Source organism: Hyaena hyaena, unplaced genomic scaffold (genome assembly GCF_003009895.1).
Source record: "Hyaena hyaena isolate Hyena2069 unplaced genomic scaffold, ASM300989v1 scaffold_94, whole genome shotgun sequence".
NCBI lineage: Eukaryota > Metazoa > Chordata > Mammalia > Carnivora > Hyaenidae > Hyaena > Hyaena hyaena.
Genome location: NW_024080726.1, coordinates 1,936,864 through 1,959,880, shown reverse-complemented (window position 1 = coordinate 1,959,880; position 23,017 = coordinate 1,936,864). Strand labels below are relative to the sequence as shown.

Below are 23,017 nucleotides of genomic sequence, written 5' to 3'. Positions count from 1 at the left end.
CTGAGCCCCCCGGATGCCCTCAAATCAATCCTCTTTTTTTCCTAAGTTTTATTTATTTATTTTGAGAGAGAGCGAGCACAAGCAGGAGAGCTACAGAGAGAGAAAAAAAAAACTCCAAGCAGGCTCCACACTGTCACCCAGTGCAGGACTCTGAACTCATGACCTGTGAGATCAACCAGGAGTCAGATGCTTAGCTGACTGGGCCACGTAGGCGCCCCCAAATCAATCCTATTTTAATAGAAGCCCGTGTTGTAGTAAACGTTGATTTTTCAAAATAGCATTACTTGAATGACATTTGACTAAAAAGCTGCATTTTCTAGAATATTCGTTGCAGCATGGCAGTGAAGTTGGAAAAGACTAACCGTAGTAACGGGCGAAAATGTTAGACATTGGCACCGAATAGTATGTAGTCCTCACCAGGGGATAATGTAAGTGTAGATGCAGCACAGAGAGACAGACGGTCACAGCACAGAGAGACAGACGGTCACAGCATCTAGGTGGGGGGGGGGGGGCAGGGGAGGTTAAAAAGTCTTGTCAAGAAAACCCTCAAGCACGCGCTAACGGGTTAACCGTGGTTCTCTCTTTAGCTGCTGGGATTTCAACACCTTCTTTTTAACCTCCCAGTACGTTCTAAGTATGAAATAAACCCGGGTGCCTTTTTTCTTAATAGGGAAACATTAAAGTTTACATTTTCTTCGTACAGGGAAGAATATCGCTTTTCTGATCCTGTTATGGTGTGTTCTCTGACAGGTGTGGGGGCACGGTTGGTGCTATTTTCACTTGTCCGCTGGAAGTCATTAAGACACGGCTGCAGTCCTCAAGATTAGCTCTTCGGACCGTCTATTATCCTCAGGTTCATCTGGGGACCATTAGTGGGGCTGGAATGGTGAGACCAGCATCGGTGACGCCGGGCCTCTTCCAGGTTCTGAAGTAAGTTCCGTCCCCTGCTGGACCCCTGCCCCCACTCTCAGTGCGGAGTGCCCACCGGGCCCGTCAGGTGAGACGGTCCGCCCGTAGTCGCTGTGCGGACTGAAGAACGCGGTTTCCGTACCAGAACCTTTGAGCTCTGACCTCCCTTGGCAGCGGGGTCGCGTGTGATCAGCATCCAGCGACGGTCAGGCCAAACCCAAGAGCAAACCAAAGACCCGTGGTGGGAGTGTTGCGTCACAGTGTTGGTCTTCCCCCAAAGCTTTTGAGGGCCCGCGAGGTGTGGGGTGGCCGAGCGAAATCAAAAATTTTAAAGCTGCACAAGAGAAGCGTTGTGACCATTTTAAGAGAAAACAATACAGAAACAACCATGTTTGAGGTTTTTTACTTTTTGTTTGGAGATCATTTACATTTACAGAAAGTTGCACCACATATTGAGCGAAACCGTTTTTTCCAACGTTTATTTAAAAAAGATTTTTTTTAATGTTTTATTTTTTTGAGAGAGAGAGGGAGAGACAGTGTGAGCAGGGGAGGGTCAGAGAGAGAGGGAGACACAGAACCCAAGGCAGACTCCAGGCTCAGAGCTGGCTGTCCGCACAGAGCCCGACGTGGGACTCGAACCCACGAACCGTGAGATCATGACCTGAGATGAAGTCAGACGCTTAACCAACTGAGCCCCCCAGGCACCCCTCCAACGGTTGTTTAACACTGAGGCTACCTGCCTAGTGTATTATTTTTACTGCATTAAATATGCCTTATTGATTACACAGTGGCTGAATATTTATTCATCAGCTGAATTTGCCTTATTAGTCTCTATGCTTGAGTCAGAACCGGAAATTCAGAAGGGCGCTTGGCAATGCCGGAGTCTTAGTGGGGCTGTGTATTTTAAAAAAGGTGTCTGATAAATGGTAGTTGAATTTAGCTAAACGTGATTCCCAGACATCTGAGACAGCACTGGAAAAGAGTGTGTTCCCGAAAGTGCTGTTCACCGATGTAGATGTTTACTAGGGAAACGTTAGAAAAAGGTGCCATAAAATGGAAATGTTCTTGTCTTAACCACACCACTTAGCACTTTGGACAGAATTCAGTCACGTTGTAGATAAGGTGGAATGAATTGGAAAGTGGTTAATTTATTTTTAGGTACATTTTGTTTGTAAAGCCGCTGCTGATGAGTCACCCAGGCACCCATGCCAGACGTGTGTACGGGAGAGCATCCGAGTTGACTGAGCAAAACTGGACAGCAGAACTGGCCGCTGAGGGCAAGGACCCGAGTGAGAGAATCAGTTAGAGAAAAAGGCTCCAGGAGGATCAGCCAGTGCAGATAAACACCCAGGACGGGGGTGGAGGCATGGAAGGCAGGGAGCCTACCTGGAGATGGGCCTGGGAAAGAGAGACCCGAGGGTGCAGAGACACACTGTGACCTCAGCAGAGAGAGAGACAAGGCCACATCCTTAAATCCCCGGCCGTGAAAACACGCCCACCCCGGTTCACCTTGTTGTGTTTAGGCAGAGGCAGTGTCTCAAATGGCTTCTTTCTTCTGAGGAACACACAGTGCTTTGGACGTAATGAAACAGACAGGTAATTTGCCAACTTTACCGACATCCCAAAAGAACTTCCTCTTAGGTGCTTGCCAAATAACTCGTGACAAGTAGATTTATGTATTGACTGTAACGGGGAACCTGTTACCCAGAAGTCTTGGGTGTCAGCAGGGCCAGCACATAAGGTAAATGGGGATGTTTCTCTAGTTGAAGATTTTAGGATGTATGTTCTAGATCTCTGGTGTCTGTCCCTCCATGTCCTGTAAATCTCTCCTCTCTCTGTCTCTCTCTCTATATATATGTATCACATACCCCGCATGGGCACAATTATTTAAAAAAAATTTTTTTTACCATTTATTCATTTTTGAGAGAGAGATAAGAGTGTGAGTGGGGGAGGGGCAGAGAGAGAGGGAGACAGAGAATCTGAAACAGGCTCCAGGCTCCCAGCTGTCAGCACAGAGCCCGACGCGGGGCTCGAACCCACAAGCAGTGAGATCATGACCTGAGCTGAAGTCAGACGCTTAACCGACTGAGCCACCCAGACGCCCCCAAAATTACTTATTAAAATGTAAATCAAAGGGGGAAAATCCTGTCCATCGTGTAAAATACAGGAACAGTGCCCACACCACACTCCACGCAAGACCACTTGTTTTCACCAAGGTAGCCATTGGTTCATGCAGCCACAGCTATGCGGAAATGAGACCTTACTGACCCCTGAATCCTTGTTAAAACCACCTATTATATATTCGTGTCAAAATAGGAGTAAGAGAAGTATTAAGTAAACTTTTTGTCATAATAATATTTTGTTAGAAAAGTACTTGTAAAGTGGCATTTTTCCCCCAAGAGCTGTTCTGTTAAGCTTTTTGTCCTCAGCTTGATGTATATATAGTTTTAAGATTCTCAACTGATACTTATTAGCTCTCAAGTTAAAAAATGACTGCGCTTGTGGAGTATTATTTCATCAATTTTTCACAAGAACCCCGAGGTAAATGTTCGGGCGTGATATCCCTGTTTTTTTGTTTTGTTTGGTTTTGTTTTTAATGTTTTAGTTATTTCTGAGAGAGAGAGAGACAGTGTGAGCAGGAGAGGGTCAGAGAGAGAGGGAGACACAGAATCTGAAGCAGCTCCAGGCTCTGAGCTGGCAGTCAGCACAGAGCCCGATGTGGGGCTCGGACCCATGAACCGCGAGATCATGACCTGAGCCGAAGTCGGCCGCTTACCCGACTGAGCCCCCCGACGCCCCTCCCCTGTTTCATGGTGAGGAAGGGCAAGTGAGAGGGTGAGTGGCGTGCTCAGTGTCATTCCCGTGTGTGTCCACCTGTCTCTAAGAACGCTTTGAAGCGGCCAGGAGTAAACAGCGGCGGCCCCCAGCCCGCTGTCACGCGGAGTCGCAGGCGTTCCAGCCACGGTCCGCTGGGACCACGGTCCTGCCTCGCCCATTGCTTCTGCTCCGCTGCCGAGTCTCCCTGACGACCTCCTGATGCTGCAGGGCCCCGGGGCTCCCCTGGTGGCCTCAGCCCTAGCGACAGGCCCTCCTTCTGGGGGTGGATCCCGTTTGGTCTTGCGGCTTTGAGTGGCATCTGTAAGCGGACAGTGTCTCTCCGCCAAGCCTCGCACGCTGGCCCAGCTGCTGGTTTCAGGAAAATCTCCCACCTCTGCCGCAGCTGCACACAGACCCTGACCCCTACGCACACTCACCCCGCCACTGCCCTGATGGAAGCCACCTACTATGTCAGCTGTGTTAGTAGGTTCCTTCCTACCTGGCCTCCCCCACGCTCACCCCTCCCCCGATCTCCAGCGTGTTCTCCACAGAGCAGGCAGGGGTCTTGTGCTCAGAGGCCTCCAGTAGCTGCCCTGTCCCTCCCCGGCTCTTCCCGGCGCCACCCCTCCCGTGACTTCTCTCGCTTCACCTCCTGACCTTGCCCCTCCCGCACCCCCGCTACACTGCCCTCCTTGCTGTGCCTTCGCACCCTCTTACGCTGGGAACACTGGAATGTTTTCCGAGGAAGGGCCTTTGTACGGGACGTCATCTGCATGGCTGGCATCCAGAGTCACCTTTGCGGGAAGGCCTTGCAGTGACCATGCTATTTAAAATCGAGCCTTCCCCTCACGCCCCATCCCTTCTTCTGCTCTATTTTTATGCACAGTGTTTACCTCCGTGCAGCACTGTGGTTTACATATTTATATTGTTTATTTTCTCTCTCTGCCCCCACCACAAGGGAGGCCCCTTGGACACAGGGACTTTGGTTTGTTTTTGGTCATGGAGGTGTCCCCACTCACCTAGGAGGCTGCCTGTCACATAGTAAGCTTAAGCATTCAGTACCGAGTGAGTGAATGAATGTTGGCATGTCGGGAAGCTACTGGATATAAAGCGCTCAACACACACACACACACGCCGCACCACGTAACTCATACTGACTGCTGTCATAATGGCTACCGCCTGTGCTTTATAAACGTGATTTATGACTGAGGTTTGTGGTGGCCAGGGCAAAAAGGGAAATATCTATCATGTCACATAATTCTCGTCCGAAGAAAGCATACTTGCTCTTCGGGGGAAGTGGACGTCTTTCCCTGTGGCGCGTCCCAAAAGCAGTGTGTTCAGCACTTGCATGAAGGCAGGGCGCCGGCTGAAGAAGAGCTCTTTCAGGGAGGCGGTGACCGTGACCACTTTGCTGTGTCTCCGCCACCACCCTGGTCAAAGCCCCAGCCCCTGCACCTAGACTGTTGGGGAGCTTGAGTGAAGGGCAGCGATGATGGTCTGCAGACAGGCCTCTTGACCTGGTAAAGGCCTTTTCTCTAGACCACAAAGCCCATCAAGGTTTGCATTTAATTTTTTTATTTTAAAAAAAAGTTTATTCATTTTTGAGAGACATAGCATGAGTGGGGGAGGGGCAGAGAGAGAGGGAGACACAGAATCCGAAGCAGGATCCAGGGTCCGAGCCGTCAGCACAGAGCCTGACATGGGGCTCAGACACACTGGCCGCGAGATCATGACCTGAGCCCCCCAGGCACCCCTGGTTTGCATTTTAGAAGACACCGCCACCAAAACCCCAAACAATTAAGCCTGTTATTCATTTAAAACTCCGCACCTTCTTTCTAGCCTACTGTCTCCGGCTGAGCTACTTTTAAAGACTTCACAGCCAACGGGATTCCTTTACAGGGAGTTTAGTTTTCAAACTGCACATGAGTGTGAGCGTGTGTCTCATGTTAGGGAAGGAGAGAAAGAATCCTCCACTGGAGCGCCAGTAACCTTTACATTTTTAATAGTTACGTGAAAAAGGCCAGATGCTAGCATATTTAGGCTCTCACTATTAGATCTGCCAAGGGGAGTGTTAATATCAGTTTATCTCCGATCTCTGCTTTAAAAAAATCTTGAGTTCGTCTTTTTTTTTAAATCAGAGTTCCTATTCTGTAAACTACTTAGGTACCTTATTTTTATTTTTTTCAAGTATCTTTTTTTTAATCCAAAAAGTAATTTCTTAGCTAGTCTCTTAGCGTTGTAAACACCTAGGTGTTCCGATGGGATCCATGTTTTGGATTAATCCGTAGCACGCGTGTGGGGATTGAAACTAGTGAAGAGAAGGGAATGTTCCAAATGTGACCCCAACTTCTTTTCGCATCTCTTTTCTATACGAAAGCTTGTGTGACTGTGGGAAAGTCAGTCTGGGTCCCGACGTGCTTTCTTAACGAAGCTTGAAGTGTACCATTTATAGTAGAAACTTGATTGTTCCAGAAAAGTTTTGTAAACATCCAGATAGGTTAGAAGTTTGAATTATGTAACAGGTTTGACTTTTTGCCCACTGTTAATATGCGTCACTATGGAGACAGTCTTTCTGCAGTTCTTAAAAGGCCTGAGTCACTTGAGGACACGTGTCCCCTACTGCATTATAGATGAGAGGCTCGGAGCTTCCTGGAGCCAGAGTCCCTTAATTGTGTTTGACTGACTCCCGGGCCTGGCTGCCCAGTGTACGCTAACGGGGACCACAGACAGACCCTAAACTTTTAAAAATGTTTGAATCTTCCCGATCACTTGAGATCTTTTACATCCTGTGTTATGAACTGGAGGTCACTTCAGGGTGTTACTTGGAAAACTTTTTGTTCAGAGAGCGCGGCTTCTTAAAAACACAGTCCTGTTTTTTCTGGGTTGGACGTTGCTGCACTTAGTAAAAAAAGTAAAATAAAATGAAAGCACAGTCCTGTTTTGAGAAAGCGTCAAAGTGAAGTGTTTACGGGTGAAGACACAAACTTCCCTGCCTCTGTTAGGGGCCAGCTGTCTCGTGTCAGCCAGTGTGAACGTTTTCTCCGAGTGTGGGAACTTCGTCCAGTGTGTTAGCTTTACAGAAACCCAAGAATTGTCTCCCCACCCCCCCCTCCCCGCTTCTGTGACTTTATGGGCTCTTGTCAAGAGTTTGATATGTTTATAACCTATACCTACCTCTTTTTTTTTTTAAAGAACTATTTACTTTGAAATAATTTCCAACTTACAGAAGAGGTACAGAAATGGTACAAATAATTTGGTTCCATTCTTTACCTCAAGTCACCGGTTTGTAACATTGCCACATTTGCTCTTTTATTTCTGCCCTGCCTGCCTATTTTTCTGAACCATTGGAACATGGGTTACGCTCACTATGCCCCTTTACCCTTAATTCTTTGGCATTTATTTCCTAAGAACAAAGGCATTCTTTGAAAAAAACTGTACAGTTTTCAAATTCATGAAATTCAGTATTCGTATGCTGCTTTGTAACTAATTTACAGCCCATATTCCAGATGAATCAGTTATCATAAGCGATTGATTTAACGGAAGAACTAATTTTATTTTAAAACTCTGTTCCTGCCAATATCTCTTCTGCTTCCTAGACCTTTGTCAGTGAGCCTTTCTTTTATGTTTATTTATTTCTGAGAGAGAGAGAGACAGACAGCATGAGCAGGGGAGGGGCAGAGGGAAAGGGAGACACAGAATCTGAAGCAGGCTCCAGGCTCTGAGCTAGCTGTCAGCACAGAACCCGATGTGGGTTCGAACCCCCGAACCATGAGATCATGACCTGAGCCGAAGTCGGACGCTCAACCGACTGAGCCACCCAGGTGCCCCTGTCAATGAGCCTTTCATTCCTCCTTGCTGGGTTGTGTTTTTTTTGTGTAACACGGCTTTATTAGGATGCAGTCCATGTACCTGCTTAAGGAATACCGTTTAACTGATTTTAGTGTGTGCACAGTCTGCGCAGTCAACACCGCTAATTTGGTTTTAGGACATTTTCATCCCTAGTAAACAGAAACCCCTCACCCATATGCAGTCACTCCCCATTGCCTGCCCCCCACCTACAGAACCAGTCACTAACCTACTTGCTGTATCCAGACTTGTGTCCTCCGGACATTTCACGTAACTGAAATCATACGACATGCGACCTTTTGTGTCTGGCTTCTCTCATGTATCCTAACTTTTCTTGAAGGCTCAACCTTGGTGTTGTGTAACAGCCCTTCCTTCCTTTTTTATTGCCAAGTAATATTACATTGTATGACTAGGTCTCATTTTAAATGCATTGCTTTGACAGTCCCCCGATGCCATGGGAAAAAAAGAAAAAGAAATGGACACTGTACTTTACAGTGAGACGTGCTCTCCAGTTGTCCAGTGTGCCCAACAGAGGCCCCTCATGTGACACCGGGGTGGCCGGAGGCTTTAGGCTGGGCCATGCACAAACGAAGAGTGTGTCATGAGATCCCTCAGAGGACCTGGGTTGATAACTGCTGGTAAGGAAAACATTCTCTGATTAGAAAATAAGACAACTTTCTCCCTGATATTTCGAGGTAATTTTATTATTTCAGTGGAACCGAGGTCTAGTTTATTACTTAGTTAAAATAATGGCTTTATGGGGCGCCTGGGTGGCTTAGTCGGTTAAGCGTCCGACTTTCGCTCAGGTCATGATCTCGCGGTTCGTGGGTTCGAGCCCCGTGTCGGGCTCTGTGCTGACTGCCAGCTCAGAGCCTGGAGCCTGTTTCAGTCTGTGACTCCCTCTCTCTCTGACCCTCCCCTCCTCATGCTGTGTTTCTCTCTCTCTCCTAGAAATAAATAAAAACATTTAAAAAAAAAAAATAATGGCTTTATGGAGTTATTATTCACATACCCTAAAATTTATGCTTTCAAAGTGTATGAGTGGTTTTAGTATAGTCACAAGAGTTATGTAACCACCGCCACTGATTCTAGAACATTTTCATCGCTCCAGAAGGAAACGTGCACCCGTTAATAGTCATTCCCACCTCCCCCCACCCCTCCCCCGGCAACCACTGCTCTGCTTCCTCTGTCTGCCCGTAGGAATCTTACTCCTCTTGATGCTCTTATAAATGGAATCGTTTATTTCCATATTCAGATTCACATTGCTACTGTGTGGAAATATAGTTGAGTTTCATATATTGATCTTGTTTCGTGTAACCTTGCTGAACTGACTGTAGTAATTTTTTAGTGTATTTCTTTTTATTTATTTTTTAACTTAATTATTTTGAGAGGGAGTGAGCGAGTATGCGCATGCCCATGCATGAGCAAGGGAGGGGCAGAGAGAGAGAGACACACACACACACACACACACAGGCTCCGCATTGTTGGTGCAGAGCCTGACGCGGGGCTCCATCTCACAAACCGTGAGATCTTGACCTGAGCCAAAAATCAAGAGTTGGACTCTTAACCAACTGAGCCACCCAGGCGCCCCAACCCCATTAGTATTTCTAAGTAATAAGATTATGTAGTCTGTATCAATAAAGGTAGTTTTTATTTCCTTTCCAGTCTAGATATCTTTTATTTCTTTTTTCTTATGTAATTGTTAATCTCTTACTTTTGAAGACAGCTCTTAAGAGTACAAATATTTTTCCGTTTTTAAGCAATTGAAATATTTAATGAACATCTTAAACTTTGAAGACAAGAAGCTAAGATTCATATTTTTAAATTTGTACATTTAAGGACTCTAGACTGTGAAAAATTACATTGACCAGAAAAAGGAAAGAACAGGAAAGAAAGCTACAAATGGATAAAACTTGAACATTTTCCAGCATGCCAGGGACCAAAACATCAATTTAAACTCTTCACCAGAAATGTCAGCTTTGTTTTTAGACACTTTCTCTATGGGAAAAGTGGAAGGGAGCGGAAACAGAATTGGCTGCGTTACCAATAGCTTTTCCATGAAGTGAGAAGACACCTTTTATTTTACCTTCAATGTCATAATGAAGGTAAAGCACTATATAAACTCTTTTGACAACAATTCTAGATAAACTCAGAGTGCTATCAAATTAAAGGCACTAATTACCCAGTGCAGAAAAATGTACTAAAGAGTAAGAAGAGATTAAATTGGAGAAGACCTCAGTGTAACAGTGTCAGTTCTCTTGGACACCATGAAAATTGAGCCATCGAAAAGAATACATTTAACCAAATTTATTCTTCAACGTGAATCATCATGTTGGAGTGGGAAAATGCCTCTAAAGAATGTTCTACAGAATCCTTCCTTGGTCACTTTCAATCAGAAAACATAGCAACACAGGGCACCTGGGTAGCTCACTTAATTAAGCGACTCTTGATCTCAGCTCAGGGTTGTAAGTTCAAGTCCCACATTGGGCTCTGCACTGGGTATGAAGCCTGCTTAAAAGAAAAAGAAGAAAACACATCAATGCTTCATTTTTTTTTTTTTTTTTTTAAAGCGTGTTGGCAAGTGTGTGGGAAAATTGGAAGCCTTGTGCGTTGGTAGGAGTGGAAAATGGTACAGCTGCTGTGGTAGATTAACATGGCAGATTCTCAACAAATTAAACCTAGAAATTACCATGTGACCCAGCAATTCTGCTCCTGGGCATGTAGCCCTAAGAATTTAAACTAGGGACCTGAACACAAATGTGAACACTCGTGTTCATAGCAGCATTATTCACAGTAGCCCAAAGTGGAAGCTCCTTGAGTGTCCATGGACAGAAGTGCATAAACAACGCGTGGTAGACATACAATGGAGTCTTAGCTTCGGAAGGGACATTCTGATACCTACTGCAACATAGATGGGCCTTACTGACACTACGCCAAGTGACATAAGCCAGCCACAGAAGGACAGATACTTAAAATTCTGCTCATATGAAGTCCCTAGTAGTTTAATTCATAGAGACAGAAAGCAGAAAAGTGGTTGTCAAGGGCTGGGGGAGGAGGGGAATGGGGAGTTAATGGGGTTTTGTTTGTTTTTCTTTTTTCTTTTTTTTGGAGAGAGAGAGAAAGAGCGGGGGAGGGGAAGAGAGAAAGAGAGACAGAATCCAAAGCAGGCTCCAGGCTCTCAGCTGTCCGTACAGAGCCTGACATGAGGCTCGAACTTAACCATGAGATCATGACCTGAGTGGAAGTCGGACGCTTAAGCAAGCGAGCCACCCAGGCGCCCCAGGGAGTGTTTGGCAGGTGTGCATTTCTATTTGAGGAGATGAAAAAGGCCTGAAGATGGATGGTGATGGTTACACAGCATTGTGGAAATACTTAATGCCACTGAATTATACACTTAAAAATGGCTAAAATGGTAAAATTTTGTTATGTATATGTCACCATGAATTTAAAAAATTAAATTTTGAGAAAGAAAAAACAATATTCTCTTTGAACCTGAGATACTGTGCTTTGGCTTTAAGTAACATTCGTCCAGGGGTTTGTGGGTTTGAGCCCCGCATCGGGCTCTGTGCTGACAGCTTGGAGCCTGCTTCAGATTCTGTGTCTCCCTCTCTCTCTCTGCCCCTCCCCTGCTCACATCTGTCTCAAAAATAATAAACGTTAAAAAAATTAAATACCATTTATCCAGCTCATGAAGATTTTTAGGTTTTTCTATTCCATCGACTCTTGATTGGGGGCTCTTCTACAATGTGTAAAGATCTGGAAGATAGGATTATTAGAAATGTCACCCAGAGAAATCTCTGACCTGGTTTCTCAGTGAATCTTGTTTTACGGAGGACATCGTTCCCTGTATCAGATGCTTGTCCTACCTTACTAGGAGTTCAGTGCCGAGGACGGAGCCTGAACATCTCGGTCCCATGTGAACCAGGGAAAAGGCTCCTCAAAAACATGTCAAACTGATGGCCTTTGAAGCATGCTTTTTCACTGAATATGGAAGCAGTGTTCTTCAGACTTCTGATGCTGTAGTTGTACTATAATCTGATAAGAGTCTGGGGCCTTGTAAACATTCTGTTCTTTCTTCAAGGAGCTGATGTGAAGGCTGACACATTGTTTTGTGTAGGCTCTGCCTGAGGATTTTAAAGATCTTCTCTTATTTTTCAGGTCGATCTTGGAAAAGGAGGGACCAAAGTCACTTTTTAGAGGCTTGGGTCCAAATTTGGTTGGAGTTGCGCCATCGAGGTAAGCATTAAACTTTCAACTGCTCATTGCATGTGGTACATAATACTGTGTTCTTTCTTACTGAGGTGTGTTACCGCTAGATGATGTGTGTGTGTGTGTGTGTGTGTGTGTGTGTGTGTGTGTGAGAGAGAGAGAGAGAGATTCTAGTTCTTTTATTGTTAATTGAAAACTCATCTGCTCGCATCACCTGGATTCTTCTCTAGGCAAATGTTGGCTCCATCAGGTATGGTGCACGGCCAGCGTATTGGCATCACCAGGAGCTGGTTAGAACTGCACACTCAGAACACAACCCAGACCTAGATCAGAATCTACATTCGAACACGATCCCCTGATGATTTGTGTGCACTTGGAGCCGCTGAACTAAAGCAATTCTCAAGCTTCCTAGGCTTTATTTAAACCATCCTCATTTCTGTCACAAGGCTTAATGTCCTTGAAAGCCTGTTTGATAAACGTGAGTAGGTGAGTGTGTGTACAGTGTTATTTCTGAAAAGTAGATAAGAAACAGCTTCTAGAAATGGCCTCCCAGAGGGGAGCTGGGTGACTAGTAAGAGACTTCTGTTATTTCATATGATACTCAGACCAAAAAGAGAATTCATTTTAATAACAAAAATGAAAATGTTTTATGTAAGGTGGTTCTAGAAGCTTCCTAGAATCCTTGCGGATCAGTGCTCCCAATTTATACACAGATCACCTGAGAATGCTATGAAAATTCAGATCCTTATTAAACCCTTTTGTTCCTTTAGAGTTTTGTGTATAATCTCTTTAAAAAATAAAAGTCCTAGTCTCTGAGAGCGTGTAGGATGTGCATTATTAGTAGATGGTGGGTATACAACATGTATGTAGTAAATAAAGAAGACAGAGTTGTATCTCCTTGTGGACAGTTTGGTAACGCCTGTTCATCTGATGTAGATTCCTGGCTGCCACACTCCGTTGAGAACAGTTGGGACCTATAAAAAGCAGAGTAATGTTACATAACAGATAAGTAGTCCAGATCCTAAGTTGAAAAATACGTTCTCTGATTGATGCCGTGGCCAGCCAAAATAAAGAAGCATTTTCCCTGGCATCGCTGGTGCAGGAACTGGGAAATAGCGACCAGCCCCTGCTCCCCAGGCCCAGGAAGAGCCAAGTCTGGAGAGGGAGAGCCCTGGGGGAGGCCAGCCTCCACCTAGAGGTGTTTGTGCTGGGGGGAGGGTCATGCGTATTCAGTGGCGGAAGCTTTGTCTTGAAAACACGGATGATGGTAGTTCCTATTGACCCTGAGTCATCAAATTACATTTGACATACTCATTGTGGTATAAGGACAGGCTTGCTGTATTCTAGAAGTAGTATTAGAAGTTGTAGAAGGTTTAGTATATATTTTGATGCTTAAACGATTGATCCAGAATGAGGAATGTAAATGGACTTTGTATGCTATCCAAATCTCGTCTGCCTCAGACATTTTGGACACTTGACCATCACTGGACATGCCCTGCAGTCGCCTGCAGCAGCTTTGGGTTTGCCAGATAAAGTCAAGCTTTGGGTTATATGTTAACCTTCTTTCTCACATTTTCCTAAACTCTTCCGAGGTCGTGGAGGGCCGTACATAGTGCCGTGCCAGTGTCTGTAGTGTCTTCTCTTTCTTCCACCAGGGCGGTGTACTTCGCGTGCTACTCCAAAGCCAAGGAGCAGTTCAATGGCATTTTCATGCCTAACAGTAACACCGTGCACGTCTTCTCGGCCGGCTCTGCAGGTGGGTCACCCCAGTGTGTAGAGAGAAGCGCCTCGCTGTCCCGGGGCATGAGTGCCATGCAGCCTTTCCCGGGACTTAAAACCTAGCTCTCTTCCGCTTTTGCCTCGAAGATCATTTTTCTGGCGCTTTGTGCTGGAACTAATGAAGCATGAATCTTCGAGAATAGTTTGTAACTTGGTTCCATTTTCCTTGAAAACTCAAACTTTTATTCTCTCTTAAAATTTACGTGTGCTCATGCATATTCCTGTTCAGTGTTCTGTTTCTTTTAAGAGGAATATTGGGCACCCGGGTGGGTCAGTCAGTTAATCATCTGATTCAGCTCAGGTCACAGTCTCATAATCTGTGGGTTCAAGCCCTGTGTAAGGCTTCAGATTCTATGTCTCTCTCTCTCTGTCTCTCTCTGTCTCTGTCTCTGTCCCTCCCCCGCTCATGCTCTGTCTCTCTCTTCAAAATAAACACAAATGAAAAATTTTTTAAATAAGAAAATAAATAGTAATGCATGTTTATGTCTTTCTGTTTCATTAAATTATTTTAAAAATGTGAGGGTTTTTTTGTGACTCCCCACAGTGTCCTATTTCTATTCTAGAAAATTCAAAACAGGATTTATTCCCCCAGGAAATACTTGGAAAAAACTATGGACTTGCAGATTGCTAAAGGAAAGCTGTGTCTTTATAGATACCATTTTATGTGGGGATTTTTTTTTTTTTTTAAGATTTTTCTTTTTTTTTTTTTTAAGTAATCTCTACCCCCAACATGGGGCTCAAACTCATGACCCTGAAATCAAGAGTCACACACTCCACTTGACTGAGCCAGCCAGGCGTCCCTGTGTATCCTTTTATGACTTGTGTCAATAGACGGTGTTTTGGAGAACTTAAATTGGCGTTCTGTAGAAAATCTCTGCCTTCTGCCAGCCTGGGAGGTGTTTTTCGCCTTTGTCACTCCACACAAAAAGGTTCTAGTAGCCCATGTGAGTAGTTACAGACAATAGTTACTAGAAGATAGCGTATGCAAAACTGCTTCTGGATACAGGGCTCTGAGGGGGACATGCGGAGTGGGAGCGGGCGATCCTCACGTCTGAGAGCGGTAGCAAGTGAGCCGTGAGCTCTCACCTGTTCATCAGTTTTTGTAACTTTGGCCAAATTAACTCAGAGGAACCTTTGGTAAATAAAGCGGACCTGGAGGAATTCTCTGAACCACCATCTGGGTCCCTAATGAATCTGCGTAGGACTATGGAGGACAGAGGTGTTCAGCACCCGCTGTGTCAGGCTGGCACCATGACACTACTCGCATGGGTTGGTCTGGAACAACTAACAGTATTAAGATGAGGAAGACTTTCTTTAAAACATGGTTCCTTTAAGCAGAGCAGTCTTAACACTTCAATTTCCTGAAGTGATGAGTTGGGTATTAAAATGTAGATGTTCAAATTCAGGTAGCTGGAGATTTAGTGGCTTCTGTTTTTTTTTTTTTTTTTTTTTTTTTTTTTAATTTTTTTTTTTTTAATGTTTTATTTATTTCTAGGACAGAGAGAGACAGACAGCGTGAGCAGGGGAGGGTCAGAGAGAGAGGGAGTCACAGACTGAAACAGGCTCCAGGCTCTGAGCTGGCAGTCAGCACAGAGCCCGACGCGGGGCCCGAACCCACAAACCGCGAGATCATGACCTAAGTGAAAGTCGGACGCTTAACCGACTAAGCCACCCAGGCGCCCCTAGTGGCTTCTGTTTTAAGTTTGATAAAAGGTAACCTTTTTGGGTTAGATCAGCAGCTTTTTAAAACAAGTTATTTCTGGACCTAAAGTTTATAAACTGAGGGTTAGAATAGTTTATTTCCCATAGGAATTAGATTTCCCAGAATATCAACAGCGCCACCTACAGGTTGTAGAGGCTTGACCGGGGTCTCTAGAAAATTGAGAGATTTCTTTTCGGTCCGACCTAACAGCAGAGGTTACGTTTTAGGGGACCATAATTTCCATCTGCAGTATAGGAAAGTAACTGCTTCCTACTTTTTTTTTTATGCAGATCTTTTTAAATTTTTTTTAAATTTTTTATGTTTTATTTATTTCTGAGAGAAAGAGAGACCGCGTGAGCAGGGGAGGGTCAGAGAGAGGAGACACAGAATCTGAAGCAGGCTCCAGGCTCTGAGCTGTCAGCACAGAGCCTGACACGGGGCTCGAACCCCTGAACCGTGAGATCATGACCTGAGCTAAAGTCGGACACTTAACCGACTGAGCCACCCAGGCGCCCCCCCCTTTGTTTATGTTTGTTTATTTTGAGAGAGAGAGCAAGCAGGCACCGGGGGAGGGGGGAGAAAGAGAGAACGAATCCCAAGCAGGCTCCACACTGTCAGCATGGAGCACTCGAACCTATGAACCGTGAGATCATGACATGAGCCGAAGTCAGACACTCAACCGGCTGAACCATCTAGGCGCCCATATCTGTTTTTACTATTAAGCCATTTAAATCCTGACCTCAAAGTTTATCATATGAAATAGACAGCTTTCATAAACATGGACCGTGTTCAATGATGACATTTTCTGGTTTTTCTCTTCCAGCTTTTATCACAAATACCTTAATGAATCCAATATGGATGGTTAAAACGCGGATGCAGCTAGAACGGAAGTAAGTTATTAATTGTTCCTTCCTTAATACGCTTGGAGTCTTTTTCTTCCCCCCCAGTTCCAGTTGTGAAGTGAAGTGTACAGAGTCCTTAGCCATCCCCATCCTGGGTTTTTTCTGCACAACCATACGTAGAAACTCCTTCTGAGATGTGCGTTGCCAGGCCCTGTGGGAGACGAGGGCCGACAGAAGTAACACCCGGTGGAGGCTGGCGGTCCTTGCACCTGTGGTCCCGGCAGTGCCCCTGACTTCCTCTCAGACGGTTGGTGGGTCCGCCCCCCACTGGAATGCTAGGGGTCGCCTCCAGACGGCCTCTGTCTCAAGTGGCAGATGCCAGTAAGGCTAGGACAGCAAGTGCCATCAGGCCTCCAGAGGGTCGTTTTCATCTCCAAGGCCCTCAAATATACTAGATTTCTGCCCTGAAACTCAGGCCAGGGGTTCTGAACGTCTTCATGCCGTGGGTCCCTGTGGGAGGCTGGTGAAGCCTGCGGTTGCTTCTCAGGGCAAGAGTTTTGAAAGCAATGGAAACCAGTTGTTGAAGTACAGTGATCAATATATTTTTTAATGCAACATGGTCACATACTTCTTTAATACAATAAATAACACAAGCAGTGGCCCAATAACCACCACAGTTTCACAGAAGTGATGGTAAGGGACACTAATACAATTCTTTTTTTTTTTTTTTTTTTTAAGTTTACTTTTATCTCTTTTGAGAGAATCCCAAGCAGGCTACATGCTGCCGGTGCAGGGCCGAATATGGGGGTCAGTCTCATGTTTGTGAGGTCATGACCAGAGCCTAAGTCGGAGGTTTAACTGACTGAGCCCCCCAAGTGCTCCTATACTAGAATTCTAAGAACTCTTGTGTAACTGTGTCATGGGCAACTGCGTGTGGGCTCTGGGAGATTCTGGCTAGTCTAGTCTAACTTTGAGCAACCTCCAAAGAAAGAACTAAACACCCCCTGGAAGCCTAGCTGGGGGTCTGCCTTTGTTTTTCCAGTGACCACAAAAACCTCTGAATTGGTCTCAGGTTCCATGTCCCCACCTCACCCAATCCATTCTGTGTGAAAGAACCTTCTAGAAGGCATCAGATATCATCATTTTGGACAGATCGCTTGCTCCTAATCCTTTGGGGAGTCTTGTTTACTCTCATGGTAGCATCCTAATCGCTGGGCTTAACATCCAAGGTCCTTGGCTGTTTTCTAAAGCTGTCCTGTGCTCCTGTGCTCCCGCCTCCCCGGGTGCTGCCTCTCTCCAGGACTCCGTCCCCCTCTCGTCCCTGAAGAACACCTGCTTGTCCTTCAGGCTTCCATGTAGCATCCTCTCCTGGAAACCTTCAGTCACGACTCCCCATCCCGGGTGTGCCACGCAGCCACTCCTGCTTAGTAGCACACTCATGTGCAAGTCAGCTCGGAGCCGTTATGTGCGCTTTTAAATACACCGGGGAACAGAACGCTCCACGTTCGGGACACTTGAAAGCTTTGTGTGGGTGGGCTCTGCTGACACGTCCTGCGACAGTGAGTGAGGCGTTCTTTGCTGTGCACCGGTCCCTGGGGAAACAGTGGGGAATAAGACCAAGGCCCTGCCTTCCCGAAGCCCCCAGCTTTACAGAAAATCAGGAGAATTACAGTCTTCATGAGATGGGCCTGAAAGGCTAAGGACCCCGGAGGGTCCCTAACGCAGTCCAGGCAGGGTGGGCACAGGGCGGGCCTCCTCCGGCAGTGATGGCCACCTCACTCTGGAAGATAACTGGGGGTGGGTGGCACTGCAGGAGCATCGGGCAGAGAATGGAGCGTGCGGAACGTCTAGAGACAAGAAGCATTCATTACCGGGGAGCTGAAGGAAGGGAAGCACATCTGGAGTGTGGCGTGTGCGTGCTGCAGCCGCGGGAAGAGCCCAGGCTGCAAAGATGCACCGCGGCGGGGTGGGGGTGGGGGCACATTCTTAAAAGCCTGGGAAGGCTTGGAATTTGGCCTTGGGCTGTATTTTGAGGACCATGGAGAGCCATTAGAGCCATGGTTCAGGGCAGGACTGGGGAACCCTTTGCCCCCCAAGGGACATTTGACCGTGTCTGGGGACCTTGTCATGACTTAGATGGGGTGCTACTGGCATCTATTGGGTAACGGTCGGGGTACTGCCAAACCTCCCACCATGCACAGGATGCCTTCCACAGCAGAGAATCATCTGGCTGAGAGCGCCAGCGCCCAGGCTCAGAAGCCCTGCATTAGAGCATTGTAAGCAGGGCAGTGGCGTGGCTGGCTCGGGGTTAGAAAGACCTGGGTGTGGAAAGACACAGTGAAGAGCGAGAGAGCCTGTTGTGACTGGTTGGAGTCACGCGGGGGCAGTGGGCTTTGGCCCCAAGGGAGGGGTCTTTGAAGTGGACCAGTGGAGACGGGGTCAGGTCCAGGATCCTGTGCGCATCGGGCAATTGAGGATGCTTTCCATCGTGGAAAGCGGCCAAGCCTGAGGCTTTTTATTAGTTACTGTGTAGTGTTTTGATGTTCATGATTTCATAAATTGAGAAATAATGCAATCTGGAGACTAGAGTTAAGAAAGTGCTCCCTTATACACACTGCCCAGTCAGAATGTTGGTGAGAGTTCCTTCAGCATTTTCTTAGAGCGTTGGTCGTACCACGACTGTAATTATACTCCGCCTGTAACTTTATCCTGCTTTCTGCTCACGCACTTCCACCTCTTACTGCCTTAACCACTGTCTCAATCTAGTGTGTGTGTCGTGGTTTAGTTATCTCTTCCTATTTTTAGATACTTGGATTGTTTTGATTATATTGCAGTTACATTTTCCTCTGTGATGAACGTCTTCCTTTGTATGGCGCTTTCCAGAATTAGGTCAGAGGCCACGGACGTGTTTGTGTGACTCTTGGTACAGACGCACGTACTGTTCCGTGGGCTTGTCAGGTGTCCCGCTGGCGGGAGGGCTCGGCTGAGCGCAGAAGGAAGAGGCCACCCCTCCCCTGCTGTGTACATCATTTCTCTTTATACTCAGCGTGCAGTTTTTGCACGTGGGACAGGCACCGGGCTCGTGCGTGTGCCTGGTAACGGCCTTTCACTGGTCTTGTGTCCACAGAGTGAGAGGCTCCAAGCAGATGAACACCCTCCAGTGTGCTCGCTACGTTTACCAGACAGAAGGCATTCGCGGCTTCTACAGGGGACTGACCGCGTCGTATGCCGGCATTTCAGAAACCATCATCTGTTTCGCCATTTATGAAAGTTTAAAGAAGTATCTGAAAGAAGCTCCGTTAGCCTCTTCTCCAAACGGGACTGAGAAAAATTCCACGAGTTTTTTTGGACTCATGGCAGCTGCTGCTATTTCTAAGGGATGTGCTTCCTGCATTGCTTATCCACACGGTACGTTCCGCCTCTTCTTCCAAGACAGCGACATGGCCGTGAGGTTTGCGGTGTTTGTCACTGTCACCTAGTGTGTCTGCAGCTCGCAGTGAAGTGTGAGCGCCTGCAGGTCCTAAAGTACCAGGGGCGGGGGGGGCGGCCAGGGACCAGCTTCAGCGCCTGTTTGTAGGTTATGCGCGTGGCGGGAACACGGCTCTAACTCCATGCCAGCTAATTGTGGCCAGAACGTTCCATGCAGAATGGGGGCCCTGTGTCATAGAGCTTCCGATGTTTTCAAAGAAGCCAAAAATCTGGATTTTATTTAACATTCCTCGATTTAAAAAAATGATATGGGTGCCAAACTGAAAAAAAAACAAACTCCCAGCTTCCAGTTTGTGCCGAGTAAGGCTATTTTGCTGTTTGTTTCTTAAGGAATTATAGACACAAGGTCCCATTGACCTACTTAAAAAAATAGCTTAGTGTATTGTACCTTGAAAAACAGGTTTTGTTTTCAAAAGCCTGCTGCACTGTCAACTGTGACAAATGTCACTGGTCACCTCACGAGCAGGTGATTGAGGACCCGTCATGTGCCAGGGCACTAGGCAGCCCTACAGGCTCACGGAGAAGAGGTCGGATGCCTCCCGTGGGGCAGGGAGACAGAAGCGTGTGCACTGCGCTCTGTGTGATGAGCAGTGACAGGTGTCATGCTGGGGGTGCCTGGGTGGGGGAGGGCCAGGTGTGCCAAGGGTTGAAAATGGAGGAGGCGGCTTTTAAGCTGGACAGCGGAGAAGGGTTGTAATAGGAGAGAAGGTTGGGGAGTATGTGAAAAAAAAAAATCACGTTGTTGATATTGCCACACTTAATAAAAAATTACACCTTCCGTGAAATTACTCTCAATTGCTTAATTGAGAGTCCAAAACCACAAACTATCTTTAAATGAGGTCCCATTCAAACCAAGCTTTTTTTAATCCCTTAAAAATTACTTTGTACTTCTGTATGTGTGTGTAATGTCCCTAGTTGACCATTTCCCAGAGTCAGAAAAGGTTCTAAAAGGTTGTGACTTTTCATTGTCCCAGAGTGACTGTGCCGTCCAGATAGAGCCGTGATGACAAATAGCCAGAGGTGTACCTTGACCGTCCGTTATAGGGCCGTGTGCCTCCCGTTGGCTCATCGTGTTGCCTGGTAATTGACGCAGTTCATCCGCAGCATAAAGTCTCTGTTTCTCTCTGCAGAAGTCATAAGGACGCGGCTCCGGGAGGAAGGCACCAAGTACAAGTCCTTCGTCCAGACCGCTCGGCTGGTCTTCCGGGAAGAAGGTTACGTTGCCTTTTATAGAGGACTCTTTGCCCAGCTCATCCGGCAGATACCAAATACTGCCATTGTGTTGTCTACTTACGAGTTAATTGTGTACCTGTTAGAAGACCGTACTCAGTAAGAGGCCAGGAAATTGTGCTCTAGAATAAAGTTGAAAAACTCTAGAGAATTTTTTTTCCCATTGATGTTTAGAACGTTTGAGACAGAAACAGGAGAGGCCGTAAGATACGTGGCCCGTATCACCTGTTGGACATTTCCTTTTGGATTCATGTTTTCTGGAAGGTTTCAATTCATTAACGTTAATAGTTAATTATAACTTCGGGTTTGTTTTTTTTTTTTTAACTTAAGAGGATTCAGGATTAAGCAGCAGCTAAATTAAATCACGTTATTTAATTTTAAGTATAAATTTGGTGCGTGTCCTTTTTTATGTTCACCGTGCTATAAACTATGGCTAAGGAATTTAGTGAAACGGAACCCTAGAAATGCAGAGGAAACGTGTAAAATCAGAATCCAACTTGTTTCCTAATCTGACGCCACACTGCTGGACAAGTAAAATGTGTCACATTTTGGTGGCACTGGGTGGACCAGGACAGACTTCCCAGCCTTTTTTCTTTTTCTGTACATTTCCAAGTCTCATGCAGATTGATAATTTAAGCTTTTTTAAGATTATTGATAATAAAAGCTCAGTAGCTTTTAACTCAGGCTACTCAGTTAAAAAAAAAAAAAGTACAACTTTCTGACACCAAATGTTTTGAACTGTGAACATGTTTCTAAAGTTCTCCTTTATCCCCAGTTTGAACCAAAGGCAAGAGTTTTAACGAACTGTTTACCAGTTGTCTTACTCCTGGACCTAGTTTCCAGAGGGTAACCTGGCCACGCCCAGGCACCTTGTAAGTTGTCAGCTGTGAATGTGGAATGTGAGTAACAGACCCTTCCTGTCGGGTCTTTACCCCTGTTCTCAGTCCCCTAGAACTAGAGGGAGGAGCACGACACCGGGCTGACTGCCTACCCCCTGGAGAGTTCGCTTTCATTCTGACGGGAGGTGTATTTGAATACATTTTTTAAAAAACCTAGAAATGACAAATTACCAGAATTTTAGCCAGACTGAGTCACCACTCCTCCCGCCCCCCGCTTTTTTTTTTTTTTTTTTAAGTTTATGTATTTAGTTTTGGACAGTACACACAAGTGAGGTGGGGGAGAGGCAGAGAAGACCGGATCCCAAGCACAAGCCGGACACGGGGCCCAAACCCACAAACTGTGAGATCATGACCTGAGCCACAGTCAAGAGTTGGACCCTTACCCGAGGCATCACCCAGGACCCCTACTTGGAGAGGAAAGTTAATAAGGGACAAAAAGTAGTACAGAAAGCAGAGAAGATCATTGGTCTTTCATGAGCTCTTTCACTGGATTTTGCTTATTTTTCCATTAAGGTTAGTTTTCAGTCTGAATATCTAGAAGGATGCTGGACTCTAATGACTGGTGAATTGTAGTTTCAGATCCGGCTGCAGATGCTCTGGTGGGGATGAGAATGGGGATGTTTTCAAGTTGTGTTTAAAAAAATTTTTTAATGTTTATTTACTTTTGAGAGAAAGAGTGAGTGGGGAGGGGCAGAGAGAGAGGGAGACACAGAATCGGAATCAGGCTCCAGGCCCTGAGCTGTCAGCACAGGGCCCGCCCGACATGGGGCTCAAGCCCACGAACCATGAGATCGTGACCTGAGCCGAAGTCAGGAGCTCAACCGACTGAGCCACCCAGGCGCCCCTAAAAAAAATTTTTTTTTTAACGTTTTATTTTTTGAGAGACAGAGACAGAGGTGAGCAGGGGAGGGGCAGAGAGAAGGAGACACAGAATCCAAAGCAGGCTCCAGGCCCCAAGCTGTCAGCACAGAACCTAACGCGAGGCTCAAACCCACGAACACAAGATCATGACCTGAGCTGAAGTCCAATGCTCAACCGACTGAGCCACTCAGGCGCCCTTCATATTGTATTTAGATTATAGAGTTTAATTTTGTTCACCTTTAGTCATGAAGGCTATTGGTGTGCTTGAGCTCACTAGTAGACTTTACTTCAACTGTCAACAACTGTGTTAAAATCAAGCATCAGTGCTTCTGAAATGCGTGGCAGTCAGATTTCTATACCAGGAGCTCAATTTAACTGCTTGATAGTGGCATTTAGCAACATCTTCCTATTTTAGGGTTCATATTGAAGCCTGC

The 23,017-nt window shown here is 46.1% G+C and overlaps 1 protein-coding gene across 1 annotated transcript in view; it reads left to right on the top strand.

Annotated features, from left to right (window-relative positions):
• Positions 1-21,204, top strand: part of SLC25A33 (solute carrier family 25 member 33) — a 34,132-nt gene extending 12,928 nt beyond the window's left edge. Inside the window, exons 2-7 of the mRNA XM_039234993.1 lie at positions 751-930; positions 11,731-11,808; positions 13,437-13,537; positions 16,086-16,152; positions 19,232-19,512; positions 20,724-21,204. Coding sequence (XP_039090924.1) covers positions 751-930; positions 11,731-11,808; positions 13,437-13,537; positions 16,086-16,152; positions 19,232-19,512; positions 20,724-20,926 — 910 coding nt within the window. The 3' untranslated portion in view covers positions 20,927-21,204. The remainder of the gene's footprint in view (positions 1-750; positions 931-11,730; positions 11,809-13,436; positions 13,538-16,085; positions 16,153-19,231; positions 19,513-20,723) is intronic.
• Positions 21,205-23,017: the final 1,813 nt, after the last annotated feature.